Source organism: Juglans regia, chromosome 12, assembly GCF_001411555.2.
Source record: "Juglans regia cultivar Chandler chromosome 12, Walnut 2.0, whole genome shotgun sequence".
Taxonomy (NCBI): Eukaryota; Viridiplantae; Streptophyta; class Magnoliopsida; order Fagales; family Juglandaceae; genus Juglans; species Juglans regia.
Genome location: NC_049912.1, coordinates 25,333,883 through 25,350,299, shown reverse-complemented (window position 1 = coordinate 25,350,299; position 16,417 = coordinate 25,333,883). Strand labels below are relative to the sequence as shown.

Here is a 16,417-nt window from a genome sequence, read left to right as displayed (position 1 = left end):
ATACATCTGACAAGTAGTTTTGGTGAGAAAAATGATTTAGGTCCCATTTGGATAGTGAGATAATATGAGATAGTTTTAGATTAAAGTTGAAAGTTGAATAAAATATTATTAAAATATTATTTTTTAATATTATTATTATTTTAAGATTTGAAAAAAGTTTAATTGTTTATTATATTTTATGTAAAAATTTGAAAAAGTTGTAATGATGTTATAAGATGAGATGAGATCATTTTTGTATCCAAACGGGACCTTACACAATATTTTTCACAATACTTTACACAATTATGTTTTTAATTATAGATATTTTTATAAAATATTTTATAAAAATATTCACGTTTTATAATATTATTATGAAATATGTTATAAAAATGTGTTGGATGTGTATCACAAATATTTTGAGTACGCTAAATTAGTTCAATTCGCCAAAGTGATACTCCAATGGACACCCCTTTGACCCTTTAGCAATCTCACTCCTCCTGTAGCAAATTTGCTAAAAAAACAATTGAGATAATTTTTTATAAATAATAGTACAAAAATATGTTTAAAAATTAACATATGATCTGATTTATTACTCTAAAACAAGCATAGATAATAACTTCAAAACTGCTAGGGACAAGCGACGCGCGAAACTGTGGAGTTTTATGTATATATATATAAAGCCACGTCAGTCAATATTAAAAAAAAAAAATAGAGATAATCAGGAAGAGAGAAAACTCAAAGGGAGAAGCTCCTAGCCGGTCGGGTGTGTAGTTTTCTTTTACACATGCTAATCAGGAGCTGTCACGTAGGCATTTCAGCAAAATCAAGTTTACATCCGCATGCAGGTAATCCTCAATTTTTTTTGTTTTGTTTATGTGATCTCCTCTCTCTCTCTCTCTCTCCACCCCCGTCACCTAATCCCCCGTCTCTCTCTAAAATACACACACACACACACACTCTCTCTCTCTAAGCAAATAATCTCTCATTCGAAAACTCTCTCATTCTCCTCCGATTGTTGCTCCCCCCTCAACAGTTTCAAAATCTTCACAGAGACTATTTTGTTCGTGTCCTGCATAATGGCTTATCCATCGAAAAAATAATGACATCTCTAATGAATTATCCATTGATCAATATGCCAATGCAAAAAAAGTCTGCCATTGCAAAAGAAACAACCAAATAACAAAATTACTCCCCGACAATCTCTCTAAAAAAATTCTTTTTTCTCAAGGCGACAAATATGCATTCAAGAAAGAGAACCTGCATCACCATGAATAAAACTGAACCCTAAAAATTTGCATAAATTGAACCCACAAAACTGAGTTTGATATACTTTCTTGAACCCAAAACAATTGCAGAAATCGAACCCACAAAATCAAGTTTGATTTATTGTTTGTAACCCAAAAAAAAATGCAGAAATCAAACCCACAAAACTAAGTTTGATCTACTGTCTCGAACCAACAAATTGCATGAAAATGAATAAATTGAACCCTAAAAGGCTAAAATAAACTTCCTAGAAGGGTTCTTTCCATAAGAGGGCGTGGGTAGAGACGAGATAAAGGGAAAAAGGGAAAGAGAAGAGCTTCACCGAAAGGAGAGGGGAGAGGGAAGAGGAGACGGGGGAGAGAGAGGAGATAAATGAAAGAGAGTTGATTTAGTACACTAGTATACACTATAAATCACATAAGCCTTATATTTGTTGATATATTATTGGTTGGTGTAAAAGAGAGCTAAACACCCGACCGACTTTGTTCTTTTCCAAAACTCAAATTTTGGGTCTGCACTAATCCACAAGCCTTCCATTTTCCCTACCCATGAGCTCTAGTATGAGTCTTCACTCTCTGCATTAAGGAAAACGAGGACGGAACCACTGGCCGTCTCATCCACACATACTCCAACATATTCAATGGCTTCTCTACCAAGTTTTCCCCCTCTGAAGCCAAAACTCTTGAGTCCCTCCCTCGCATTATTTCTAACGTTGAGCAGGTTTAAGGTGTTGGGTCCTAATGGAAGCAATTACATGGCAAGTCAGGAAGCTCAAGATGGTGGAAGCGATGTTGATGATGCCTGATTAGTCAATTTTTTAAAGTTATTTAACTGTTTTAATGATTTTAGTTGTAAATTCTCTACACCCTATGTTCTTATCTGAGTATGCTATCTTCACATATGGTATCTTCATCATCCTAGATGAGTTTAGGAAATGGTATTTTTTTTATTTGACAAGGTAGATAGTATTAGAACAATGCCATTTCTCTAATTTATAATTTTGGTTAGTATTGAACTTTTGTTCATGTTTTGCATTTAATAATATGGCACGGTTGTGGAAAGACCAATGTGTCGCTGCCAATGACTTCTCTTCCTCCTTATGCAATTGCAAGTTCATCGGCATTAAAATACTTATGCTTTGGCTACGAGTCCACCAACGACAAAATGAACCAATGTCTTCCCGGCCTCTACCCTTGGTTACGCGCATGGAGTTGCTGCCGACATGGCTCCCAAAGCTTGCTTGGCCGCCTACAAGGTTTGCTGGAACTCGGGCTGCTACGACTATGACTTTAACATCTTTGCAGCATTCGATACCGAAAATGAATCGCAACTCACAGTTTAATTTGCCAAGAGGACTGCTAGGCAAATATGGATTAGAAACGTCGTCGTTTCTAATTTGTCAAGTGGGATGCGGTATGGGTGTCAAATTGTGTTAACGGGTCGTGTTCGTGTTGTGTCAAGGTATGTACATTACACTTACTGGGTCGACACGAACATGACTCGTTAAGGATTTCGTGTCAAAATTTCAAACCCGAACACGACACGGTAAGATAACGGGTTGATACGATATGACCCGTTAATGAATAAGAAATAAATTGACACGATGCGACACGACACGTTCTGTTTCAACTCGTTTACGTTAATGGGTTGAACAGACACGATACGACACGACACGACACGACACGACACGACCCGTTTGACTTAATTGATTTTTTATAAATATTTAAATATAAATAATATCTATAAAAAATGAAAAACTAACTACAAGTCTAAAATTACAATCTAAACAAATATGATCCACACAATTTATAATAATATTCATTATTAAAATTACATTTAAAATATAATAAACAAAACATACAATGTAAATATATTAATGTTACAATATCAAATATAATAAAAAATTAAAAATACAGATTTAAACAAATTTATAACTTGAACAAGGAAGTTGAGCGTTCTCTTTGTCCTTTAAGTCTAAGGATATAAAAATAAATTTAATTTTCTTAACGGGTCATAACGGGTTGACCCGTTAGTGACCCGTAATCAATCGTGTCTTAACGGGTCAATCTGTTTTGATCCGAACCCGTTAAGATTAAATCTTAATCTACTTTTATTGTGTTGTGTTCGTATTGGATTAACTTTACCGAGGATGGCACCCACTGTCATAGATGCTGACATGTATGCTTACAATTAGACGAGTGATTCCATCCTAATTAGGAGAAAGAAAAAGAAAAAGAAAGAGAGAGAGAAGATCGTTGAGAAAAAGAAAAGGCTTTAAAATCCGGCGTCCTATGCGCCCCGGTTCCGTAACAAGCTCAAGCTGCATGCATAGAAGCGCATTTTTGTTCTATTTCGGTCTCCGTCTCCTGCGCTCTCAGAGTGAGAACCAGAACATCCCCCCCCCACTCCCTTTTCAGGTGCTTCGTCTCTTCCTTCTATTCTCCCTTTTTTTCTTCCTTTTTAATTTCTATTCTACCGATCCTCATGGTTCAATTAACGTGAATGGAATTCACAGATCTTTGACCTTCCTTGACATCCATTCACAACGTACTGGTGAATTCAAATAAACGTGATTTTTTTTTTGTTCCAAAATACGGTGATCAATCTATTATTATAATTGAGTTTTGATAAAGAAGAAAAAGGATTTTGAATCCGCGATTTTTGGATTAGAATCTAATTTCTGAAAGTTACAACGTACATATTTATATTTATCACCAGTAATATAGGTTTTCTTTGATTCTTGGTGTAGATTTGGATCGTGGGTTGTTGAGTCCTTCCAGTGGTATATAGGGATTTGTCGAGGAAACGGGTTTTGATTTGATTGGGATCAATGGCAGCTCTTGTGCCTCCCGGGGCACCTAGGCCCAGCAATGGTAACAATAACCCATCCCAACCTCCACCACATAACTACAACCCTAATTCAAATCCCAGTTCGCTAGCAGATAATTTGAATGGTTTGAATCTCAATCGGCCACCTTCCATGCTGAATTCGGCTCCTAGGGCTTCCCCCTTTGGCCAGCCACCTCATTTTCCTTCATCAGCTCCTCCGCCTGGCGTTCCTGTTGCGTCCCCACCATTTGCCCGGCCTGGTCCACCACCCGGTGCACTTGCAAGACCCATAGTGCCTCCAACAGGACCCCCACAGTCTACATTGCCTCCCAATGTGGCCCCACCAGCAAGACCCACAGGGCCACCCATCGGCCAGCCTTCACCTTTTGGGTCAAGAACCCTTCCTGGGTCTTTCCCATCGTCGGTGGGAACTAATGTGCCACCTCGTCCTGGTGCTTTCCAATCTTCAGGTTTGCCAAGCCGTCCAGTTGTTTCAGCACCACCACCGGGTACCCGCCCGATCACTGGCTCTCCTACTTTGACAACTGGTCAAACATTTCCCCATTCAAGTGCACCAAGTGGTTATGTGAGTAATGGGCCACCAGCATTCATGTCAGGGACTTTGCAGGGTGGGCCTCGGTTTCCTCCAGCTGGCAATGCACCACAACCACCTATTGGACCTCCACCAACATTGGGGTTGGCTGGGGCTGCTCCTCAGACTGCAAGCATGCGTTCTCTTCTGGCTAGTTCAACTGTTGTTGCTCCTCCTGGTCCTACTGTACAGCCAACATCACCATTTTCAGCCCCTCCGCAGGGTGTTCCGCAGCCTCCAGGTCCTTATGGGTCACCAGCATGGCCGATGCAGACTGGGCAAGTAAGAAACGAGTATTTTTACAGTACATTTTGTTAATATTTTAAGATTGATTACTAGTGATGCCATATTGCATGATGGTCATAATGTTGTTAAGCTGACTGATACAGGCAAAGGCATTAAGCATTTAAATTGTGTTAAAATTTTATGTTCTTTGGTTTCTTCCACTTATTTATATGCAGAGATTTATTTATTTAAGTTGCAAGTTTATTCTTTTTTCCCCCTATCAATAATATGCAAGCAATTGTCAACATAAATGTATTATACAAAATCTTAATGCATGGTGTCAGATTTTGGAGATGCTGGTGAGAAAATGGTTTAAACTAAGTTTTTCACTGGGTGTATGTAATTTTGTTTTTGGTAAGAATGGTTATATTGATAATATAAAAAGAGAATGTAAACAGGATTAGTAACAGGTAGCCAGGTATCAGGCTCACTGTGTCGCAAGACTTGTAAGTAATTTTATTTATGCCCTGCCCTTTACATGAAAACTGGGTGTTTATAAAATTTGTGTGGCCACTTTGACTGGTCCAGATCTTTTGGGCATGGTTGGTTCCGTCTTTCCTTCCTCTGATGAAATTCTTTGACACGAGTGCTAAGGGGATGCCTGGGGAATGAGATGAGATGATAATTTTGTGAATAGTAGTGAGATAGTTTGTGATAGTAGTGAGATAGTTTATTGGGTTTTGGAAAAGGAGAGAAAAAGTTGAATAAATGTTTTCATAAAATTAAAATATTGTTAGAATATAATTTTTTATTTTGGGATTTGAAAAAGTTAAATTGTTTTTTGTTTGGAAATTTGTAATGATTAGTTTGAAAGTGTTTGTGTTTGAGTGATGTTTGAGAATGAAATGAAATGGAATGAGATGACATGGGATGAGATGGAAATTGTTTACAAACATCCCCTAAGTGAATGTAAGAGAAGGGAATTTCTAAAGCAGACTGAGCACACATAGATTGTTGATTATCCATATTCCAGGAACCTTATCAAAGATTCAGAGTATTTATGGTGCTAAACATGCCGCAAATTGATAGTAAACACTATTGTTGTTTTAAAGATCCATCCTACGTATTAGAAAGAAATACTGCATGAGTTCTTTTTTATTTTTATTTTTTATAAGTAAATACTGCATGAGTTCTTATATGCATTTCTCGCAGTATGATCAGCAACCTGGATTCTGAATTTTTAAATTGCACTAGGTGGGTCCATCTCAACCTACTGGTTCAGTGCAACCGCCCAGGATGTTTGGAATGCCACCACCATCTCTTCCAAATCAATCTATGACTGCCATACCTGCACTGGGTCAAACTGGAGCCCCGGTCTCAGGGACATCGAAGATTGACCCTAATCAAATTCCAAGGCCCATTCCGAGTTCCTCCGCTATCTTGTTTGAAACCCGTCATGGAAATCAGGCCAATCCTCCTCCAGTATGTTTTTTTCATCTATAATTTGAATTCTGAAGGACACTTTAGCTAAATGCTAAATTTCTACATTTAGTATAATGGCTTTTTACTTTTCCTTCTTAGCTTTCATCTTTCCTCTGTTGTCCCCTTCAAGTTCCCTTCTATTTTCATTGTTTATGCGAATGCTGCTAAGTGATTTAATTGACAGTTAAGGGACTGATACTTTTTGTTGTTTTTTAACTTCTTCCTTGTACTATATCAAGCCTGCTACAAGTGATTACATTGTCAGAGACACAGGGAATTGCAGTCCACGTTACATGAGGTGCACCATCAGTCAGGTCATGATTAAGTATTTAGCATGTACTGGTTGATAGTAGTTTTTATAATGAAGTTCAGAACTCTTAGATCTTAATATCTTGCAGTTGTTGACATTATATTTATTTCTCTTGGTGATTTGACAGATTCCTTGTACTGCTGACCTTTTGACAACATCAGGGATGCAGTTGGCCTTGTTGATCCAACCTTTGGCCCTTTCTCATCCATCTGAGGAGCCTGTCCAAGTAATGCCTGATTAATTTCTTCTCTAATTGTTGCAAACTACACTTTTCAGTTATTATAAATAAACTTACTTTAGTTTTGTTTGTTTCTTATAGCTATTTTCTTGTTTATGAGTTGATAAGTCAATTATCATGAATTTTTATTTCAACCCATTAATTGTAGTAGCTAAATTAGGATTCAGAGGAATGAACCCGACTCATGTAAAGACACAACCTTATCAAGCTGTTTTTTTTTTTTTCTTTTGATAAGTAAACAACGTTATCATGCTCTTTGGCTCCTGGTTATGCTAGCGACTCAAAACTCCATATACTCCAGTATATTCAGTCTATATTTTGGGAGAAAGCTCCCTCTTTTACCATGCCATAATTGCTTCCACACTGAGCCTAAGTATTAGCTCATATAATCTTAGGTAAAAATTATGTTTGTAACTAAGTGGTGCTGTCCCTAGAAGAAAAATATTTTAATATATATATATTTTTATTTTTTTATTTTGCAAATTCTTGAAGTAAAGAAGCTTTAGTGACTTCTTATAATAGATGGACTTTTGTCATTGCTAATGGTATTGGTGTTATTCAAGATGCAAAAAATAGGATTTTGAATGATAAAGGATGTTGACATGGCTTTGCCTTGGACAATTTGGACAATACAATTCAAAATTTATTCCTTTTGCCATTGTTTGGGAACTCAGACGAGGAGAAACTGGTTTTCATGGAGTGTTTTTATGCTTTCAATCTTGGATGGAATTAACGTTTTTATCTAGCAAATATACGAAAAAAGAATATTATTTTGTCTGATGAATAGATTAAGTTTGTATGAGAATATCAAGTGTGAAAACATAAAATAAAAGGTACAATCCTATTCCTAAATATGATAAAAAGTCCTTGTGTAACGAGGAAGGAAGGTCAGACTACATTTGGGCCTATACTCCAAAATGACTAGTCAAATTTACAATTGGAGCTCCTTTGGTGGGACTAACAATTGAAACATTTTAAATATATAGGGGGCAACAAGAAGGGATAATATTACTTATCAGAAAAATACTAAGTTGGGAAAATATGACTAATCATCAAATTGAGTTCAAGAAATAATATACGTTCTTACTAAAGGGCTCTGTGTTCTTTTGATTTGTTTGTTTTAGTGATTAGGTCCTTTTGGATACTTGAATAGTGTGGATGGTTCATGACCTGCCTAACCCTTTCAAGTTTTGTCTTACTTCGGAAGCATAGATCAGCAAGCTTTGACGCCTGCTCAAAGTGGAGCTCATTTTTTTGAAGTATTGTTTTGATTAAGGAACTCCTCTAGTGTTTCGTTTCTAATTGTTAATTCTGTATGCTTGTGCCTTATTCATTTTCCTGTTACACTCTCATTTTCTACTTTAAGTTTTCCTCTCTTATAAAATATTTGGCAATAAATGAGAATTTAAATCCTAGCTAATTTGATTTCATCTCCTATCTTTGGTAGTGGTTGTAACTCTGCCATTTATATTCTCTAACTTTTCTTTTGGATGAGATCAAACAATTCCATTTTCTCTGTCAATCAATCGAAAACTGCATCCATTTTTTCATGTTAGTATGCCCTGTGTTTTTGTTGTTATAGATTGTAGATTTTGGGGATATTGGTCCTGTTCGATGTTCTCGCTGCAAAGCCTACATAAATCCTTTCATGAAGTTCATTGATCAGGGAAGGCGGTTCATCTGTAACATTTGTGGTCAGTAAAAACAATTGCTGTCTATTTTTGTTATTTATTTAGTGTTTGCTAACCTGCTTGTTTGCCGTCAAGGTTAAACATCTTGCCTTCTTCCCCACTCCCCAATTAAAGCATGGATAAACTGTTATGTAATGAGTAGCTAGGCAATTCTTTTGTTAAACTTCCCATGTACTTGAGTTGCGCCTTTCGCACATACTAATATAGGACGAGTTATTACTTATCAAAAGAAAAAAAGAAGAAGATACTAGCAGGTTTCAACTTAGTCAAGGTTTTAGAGTGGCATGCATTTGTGCATATCATACCCCTTTCTCGTAGGATCAGGAATGGTACATTATAATAGTACATAACTAAAAGAGATCCATAAATTTTATTACCTTAAACATAACTGAAAATTTTATTATTAAAACCCTTTAATATCAAATGTAGCCCACTCATATATGCTGAAACTAACAAAATTCCTCAATGTTGTCATAAATCAAATCCTAAATATCATTATGTACTGAACACTTATAAAAAATAAAGTGAGTCAAATACTCAATAAATAAACACATCATATAATAAATAAGGCAGATTCCTGTGTACTTGGGCTATGCCTATTTGAGTGTTGATATAAGATTTATTTTATTTTATTTTTATTTTTATAAGTAAAAATATTTTATATATCAATAGGAGTAATCAAGTACACTGAATGTATATAAGAAAGAGAAATGATAGTTGCAATCGTAAGTGTGCAAGCGCCGTGCAATCACTTTAAAAAAAGTAAATAAATACGATATTCACATTAAAAAAAATTAATTTTTTAATAGTAGACCCCACTCTTTTTCAAAGCGACTGCACGACGCTTGCGCACTCCATGACTGTATGTAGATTACTCTACAAGAAAACACCTTGCCCATATTAGAAAGCTCCTAATGACCTAAAAAACCCGTGAAAAACAACCCAAAATACTCCGAGCCCGACCTCAACCCTTTGTTTCCCGTAGAACTAAAACTCTACCTGAGAACCCAACCCCAACCCCTTGTTTCCCATCTTCACAATGCCTTCCATTTAGACTTCCCTCTAGTTGAGCTACCACTCTTAGCGTCGTAGTTGATTGTCGCAGAAAGACGCTGTAACTCCTTACTTTTTTTGAAACTTGATTTGGTTTCAAGCGTTTGGCTTGCCTCAATCGCAGTGATTAGTTCTTTAAATTGGTCTTCAAATCCTCCATGTGAAATTCCCACGAACTGCTGAATCTCGTCAACTTTAGGCAGAATCCAATCCGCTATTGGAGGAAGAGAGACCAGGGGCAACGTTATCCCTAGACACAGTATCCAGCTGCACTCCCAACTCTAGACATTCCTCTACACAAGGCACCAACGCCAAACCCATATTCAAATATTGTACCTCCTTAGCAACTCCTTTCACCTCTGGTGACCCTTTATGTGCAACTTCAGCGGATCCTACATCTCCTTCAGACCTCGGTAGTACACCATTTTTCTTATACTCCGATGAGGGAGCCATAGTTTCTTCAGGGACCAAGGATGTAATACCGACTAATCTATCCTGTGTTACCTGAGGCGAAGGGCATTCCATTACTGATGTCTTTACGCAATTACCCGACGTAGAACTCACTTTAAATAACCCAGATTTCTTTTTGACCAACCATACTCTCCTGGATCTGGTTATAGGGACATAGTCGAATCCGATTTTCCGTTTTTCTTTTATCTAAGTTTAAAGGACTTGGGCCTTTCTTAGTCTTGCTTCTTACAGCCCTGTTGCCTCAAGTTGAAAGCAGGTTTATTTTCGTAGATAAGAAAGCTATCATTGTCTTCAACTCGACAAGTTGGGTTTCCATCTCCTTCAAAGAATTGTGCATTACGATAAGCTGGTTCTGAGGCGTGATTTGCAGACCACTTTCACCGTTCCCCTCACTCTGAACCCCCAAAGCATGACCCATCTTCAAAGCTGCTGCATATGATCACCTTGCCACTGTGGATGTACTTGGGTCTTTATGATTCACCTCCAAGTTAATGTTCTCATTCTTCTTCTGGTTTTCCTTCCTTAAGCCATCAACAAAAAACATATCCGCAACAAACTTCTCCCAACACAGACCTTCATACCCTTCAGGAATGATTACAACACTCCGCCGGCCTCCTCCACCATATTCGTTGGAGCATCGTTGAGCCATGAATGTTCTATTTCCTTCGTGCAAGTGTTTTGTGAAATCCAAATTTCTCCCCGCCTGTAATACTACTTCCATCGTAGACATAAGCCATTCTATACCACTACGACCCATCACCACAAATCTCCAAACCCTTCTGCTCCTCTCCACAATTTTTAATGAAGACCTCCATGTTTCTAGTAAAAACTCAAAGGCCTTCGATTCCACCGAAAAGTGCACCAGTCGACTCATAATGATATCAAACCTTCGACTTTAGATGCAAGGGCTTCCCAAGTTGAAGGGCTTCATTCTGTTGAATATAAAGCTTTGGGAGGCAGTTAAAAATCTGCGAAAACTTCAGATGCGGAGGCAAAAGCTCAGATCACAGTACCCCTACTGTGTTAACGGAAAAATAGAAGAAAACTCCCAGTCATCGGAGGAGGACCGACGTTGTAGGCCCCACAATGGAGTTGCCGGAGTTTGTTGATCAAGTCTGTAGCAGTGGCGGAGGCAAAGGCTCAGGTCGCCGGTCGCCGGAGGAGGACCGACCGATGTCGGAGGCCCCTCAATGGAGTCGCCGGAGTCCGTCGGTCAAGTTTGTGGCGGTGGTGAAGGCAAATGCACGACGACAATCATTGACACCTTCGACAAAGAGAAATAGCGAAAGAACTAGTTTGCCGGAGAAGGCCAACGCCGGACGGCCCTTAGCGAGGACAGATGTGTTTGGGATGAAAGCATCAAACTTAAAACAAAGGCAGAAACAAGTTTATTTTAAAAACGTTGAAACAATCTCTTGGGGCCATCGGGCTGGGGGTTTTCCTCTTGAATTACTCGAGGTGCATTTGTAGGAAACTTCTTGTTGAGGGCCTATGCACCATTGGGATTAGTCAGAGCGTTGTTCCCGGACATCCAGTGCCAGTAAAAAAAATTCAAATACTCAACTTCTCATTCAAACATATCATAAACCTTTTTCCTTTAATCTCTCGGTGGCCAATGCACATTTATTGTTCTGGTGTGTAAGGGTTGACAATCTCAAGAATCCTGTTTCCATTCTCGTGACCATCGGTGGAACCATGTTTAGGATATGGAAATCACTCCATAAATTAGGGTGCACTCAGATGAGCCATTCTTGAAAAACCATGCAAGAGCCCCAGCCCTCCCCCCCCGGTGCGCATTTTTGTTCCAGTGCCACATTAGTCATAAAGGCAAGAAAGTGTTCCAAAATCTTTCTACATAATTTACTGTCAATTCCTTTTGCTTTCCTTTCTTTTCCTTTACTTTTCATCAAGTAACATAAATTATAGCGGGAGCATGCACAAAAAATCATTTGCATCCAAACTCTTTTTACATATATACATTTGGATGCATAAGGAGAGCCACCAATGAAAGACTACATTACATCATTTACTTGAAATTTTTTTAGGAAAATATACATTGACATTTTGAAGAAAGTGTCATGAACCGGCGGCTGGCTTTGGGACAAGAAGCGAAGAACCCTAGAGTAAAGAACTGATGGGCGTCGAACTGGAAGTAAGAAGTGGAAGCTGAAGTGATTAAGTGTTAAGGTCTAACTCGGAACGACGACGTAACAAGATAAAGGGGAAACGGTGCGTAGCAAGATCCTGAAGACTGAGTCGGTGTGCGTGCGTTGGAGGAGAAATCGTGAAGGGTGAGTGCGTTTCAAGTGAAATGAAGGGCAGTGTGCGTGCGTTTTGAATTAAGCATGGGTGCATGCGTTTTTATGTTATAGTTGCTGCGTTTAATAACTGTTAAATGCACCGTTTAAGTTAGTAAACTTCGAACGGTGCGTTGGGGTCAAGGTTGGGAGTTAAAACCTGTGCCTCAGTCTGTCATTTTGATTTTCATAGTCAGTGAGGTTAGTTTATCATTTGGAGAGTTAGTTACAAGTGAGAGAAATTGTAAGCATAAAGAGAAAGGTGAGTGGAGAGGAACGGCATTGAAGAATCTAATTGTAAGGAATTAAATTGTAAGGAGGTTGGGAGCCCTCAAAGCACTCCCGTAGCAATACATTCTCTCCTAGTATTTTCATCAAACATCTTCCGTGCACTCTATTCTTGCTCTTACAGCCACCATCTTCAGCATTTCCATCTTCCTCCATTACAAGCATTCATCTATCAGATTCTTAACAGAAAGTAAGGGTGTGATCATCTCTACTTACCTTGTCTCCTTAGCTTGCACCATAACACGTTTTCTTTAGCAACCTAGAGAAACATACCCTGTAACGCCCAAATGGAAGACTTAAACCACATGACTTATACTCCAAAATGACTAGTCATTGATATAATTGGATCCAATTGGAACCTTATAAAGAGCAAGAACTTCTCCTTCCCAAGCAATGCGAAATCCCATACACCACCTACACTTAGCCTTATCATATGGGGTGTCACATACTCATAGTCACTACTATTATTCATTGCATGTTTGTTTCTAACGCTTAAAACTTTTCTTTAGCCTTTTCTTGAGTTTCTTGATGAAGAACCTAGTGTAAAATATGTCAATATTGGTCTGAATGCCCCTTCCATTAGGTTTCTTTCATTATTTATAGAAAAGAGTTACAACATTTGCTAGATATTTCAGCGTAATTTTTGCCTGCCGATATCTCTATAACACGTTAAGTCTATTTATCCTAATTCTCTGCTATACAATTTAAATATAGAAAGACCTATTTATACACGTAACAAAATAGGCTAAGAGGGGCGGAACACTTGGGAGCAAGAAAGGTGAGTGCTTTTGGCAACGCTTGTGGAGGTAAAAAAGGACAGACTGGCGTGGCAGCCAGCCCTAATTGGCTCTGGAATTTAAGCACTCTGGGATTCCTTGAAGCTTCCTCTTCTTCAAATTTAGCGAGGAAAACTTTCCTATGCTTAAGGGGGGGCTCAAAAGAACTGATTTTAGGGCTCTTAGAGCCCTTAAATTCCAGTCTAAAAGCTGTTCCAGTTAAGACAACTTTCCTATTTGTATACCAGTCCTAATAGGAGTCAATTTCCTTTGGAAAAAGACTCCTGCTTTTCCATATATCACAATTAGCAATTAATACAATAACTCAACACCTGAAAATAGTCAAAAGGGCAGCTGAATTTCTATAAATTTTCAGACATGCGAAATTACACAAATTAAAGGAAATATTTTTTTTTGATAATTAATAAGAAATTTTATGACCAAGAATAGGCACAACCCAAGTACACAGGATGTATACAAAGGAAATACCTACTACACTCTAGAAAGCAAGAAAAAGCCTAATATAGATTCAGTACATTATCATCATTCTTTACAAAAATCTCAGCCCACAAACACAAAGTAGAAAAGAAAAAATTCTGAAGTTCACCCAAAGAAAGCTCTGTCTTCAAAACATTCTTTTTTTTTTTAAATTTTTTTTATTTGATAAATTTGTCTTTAAAACATCTCCCATTCCTTTCTAGCCAAAGACACCACATTAAACACAAAGGAATCATTTTCCATCTGGCAGCTACACTTTGCCTTCCCTCAAAACCTCGCCAACTTGCAAGAAGGTCCACAACTTCCTTAGGCATCACCCAATATGTACCTGTCCTACCAATTAAAGGAAATATGAAAACAAAACCCTAGGTACTCGGCTATATGACAGTGCGCAGTTAATGATACGTTCTTGGAAGTTGTGTAACTTAACATTTCTGCTGTAGTTATAGCCTTATAGGTACACAAAATAGATCCTACTTATATCTCGGTATTCATTGGCATCAGTATCTTGAGGATTTGGCTGTACATTTACTATATCGTGGTGGCTTTACACAAGAGGCTATTTCTTTTGCAGGATATACTGATGAGACTCCCCGTGACTACCACTGCAACCTGGGTCCAGATGGTAGGCGTAGAGATGCTGATGAAAGGCCTGAGCTATGTAGAGGAACAGTTGAATTTGTTGCTACCAAGGAATACATGGTTGTCAATTCATAAGATCTGCCGTGAATTGAAATTTGTTTATTTCTTCTTTTGACTAGTTTAGTTGTATTTAATGCCATCTAGGATATTTCCTTAGCTTGTTGGGTCCGATCATGGCACAAATCATGTATAACTATCTAGGACACTTGTGTAGAAGCCCACTTTGCATCACTTATGTAAAAGTCCACCTCATATTACTTATTGGACTTTTACAAAGAGTTGACCTTATTCTAGACGGAAAATTTCCATTCGTGAATAATGAAATTATTTTTTTCTCCTTCACAAAGGAAACCTGTGTTAAAGTTTTACTTTCTCATCCATTAAGGTTCTGGATGGCCAGCAGATGAGCTCCATCTGGCAATCAAATATGTAAAAGTCTGCTTGACATGAGTTTTATTCATACAAGTCATCATTTTTCTGATGAAGAATTTATCACCATTTATAATTGACTAGGAAATCTTGAGCTGGATTGGATTGTTAAAAGAATGGTTCTTCTGGCACACCTTATTTATTGTCTGGGATCTGTCTAATTGTGGGTTCCTTTCTATTATACGTTTCTAGGGTGTGATATGAGAGGAATTTAAAATATGGTAGAAGCATTTAGTATCTCACTATATAGGTGTTGCAAATATTATTGTGTAGTCTGTGGTTGAACAGCTTTATGATGCTGTTTGGATGTTATTTTTTGTGGTTTGTAAGTATGTAACTTTGAGTTATGGTAATGCATTTCACAAACTTATGACAAAACAGAGTGAATGCATAAGCTAATGTTTCTCTATGAAACTCCACATCGTTTGTTTACTCATACATCATATATAAATTCATTGTTAAGTTTTGTAATTGGCTGGGCTCTGATATTAATTAAATACAATAACTCCCTGTTATTGTCTTCTCTCGATTGATATGCCAATTGATTTTTTGCTCCAATTGACTTATTTCAGGTGCGTGATCCCATGCCAGCTGTTTATTTCTTTCTCATTGATGTATCCATGAATGCCATACAAACTGGTGCAACTGCTGCTGCTTGCAGTGCAATCAGTCAAGTTATTTCTGATCTTCCAGTAAGTTAATGTCTAATTTGTATATTGTCCATTATGCCTGTTTTTTTTATAAGTCAGACAACAATGTACTCATTTTTTTTATAAGTATGCCTGTTTATAAAAATGAACCCATTATTGATTTTTCTTCCTACATTAATTTACTAATCATCTAAGGTTTTTTCCTGATTTGAGATCTTTAGTTGTACAAGAACATATTTTTTTAATATTTTGGTTTGTTGTCTCTTTAGGCTGAGCCAATATGTGCATTCATTTGTACACTTAGTGAATGGTATATTAATGATTTTATAATTGCAGGAAGGTCCTCGAACGATGGTTGGAATTGCAACATTTGACTCCACTATCCATTTTTACAATTTGAAACGTGCACTGCAACAGGTCTCTACTAATTGCAAAAAAATTTTCGTTCTTCAAATATATATTTTTTTTGATCGGTAAACAAAATTTTATTGATCAAAAGTGATACAAAGGATGCCCAAGTATACGGGACATATACATGAGCAAATTTAAGTCTAGCTTAGGGACTTCAAATATTTTAAGAACTGTATTCACCATAAATTTTATTCTAGTTCAAGATGTCAATACTTTTGGGGTATGGAAATGTTCATGAGCTAATTTTTTGGGATGAATGTGGGATAATTAGTTAAAGAGGAAAAGGCACATTC

At 37.4% G+C, this 16,417-nt stretch overlaps 1 protein-coding gene across 1 annotated transcript in view; it reads left to right on the top strand.

Annotated features, from left to right (window-relative positions):
- Positions 1 to 3,478: 3,478 nt before the first annotated feature.
- The window catches only part of LOC109005014 (protein transport protein Sec24-like At4g32640), a 32,647-nt gene continuing 19,708 nt past the window's right edge, over positions 3,479 to 16,417 (top strand). The window contains exons 1-9 of the mRNA XM_018983763.2: positions 3,479 to 3,659; positions 3,992 to 4,945; positions 6,143 to 6,370; positions 6,610 to 6,684; positions 6,808 to 6,906; positions 8,501 to 8,612; positions 14,567 to 14,694; positions 15,636 to 15,755; positions 16,050 to 16,130. Coding sequence (XP_018839308.1) covers positions 4,073 to 4,945; positions 6,143 to 6,370; positions 6,610 to 6,684; positions 6,808 to 6,906; positions 8,501 to 8,612; positions 14,567 to 14,694; positions 15,636 to 15,755; positions 16,050 to 16,130 — 1,716 coding nt within the window. The 5' untranslated portion in view covers positions 3,479 to 3,659; positions 3,992 to 4,072. The remainder of the gene's footprint in view (positions 3,660 to 3,991; positions 4,946 to 6,142; positions 6,371 to 6,609; positions 6,685 to 6,807; positions 6,907 to 8,500; positions 8,613 to 14,566; positions 14,695 to 15,635; positions 15,756 to 16,049; positions 16,131 to 16,417) is intronic.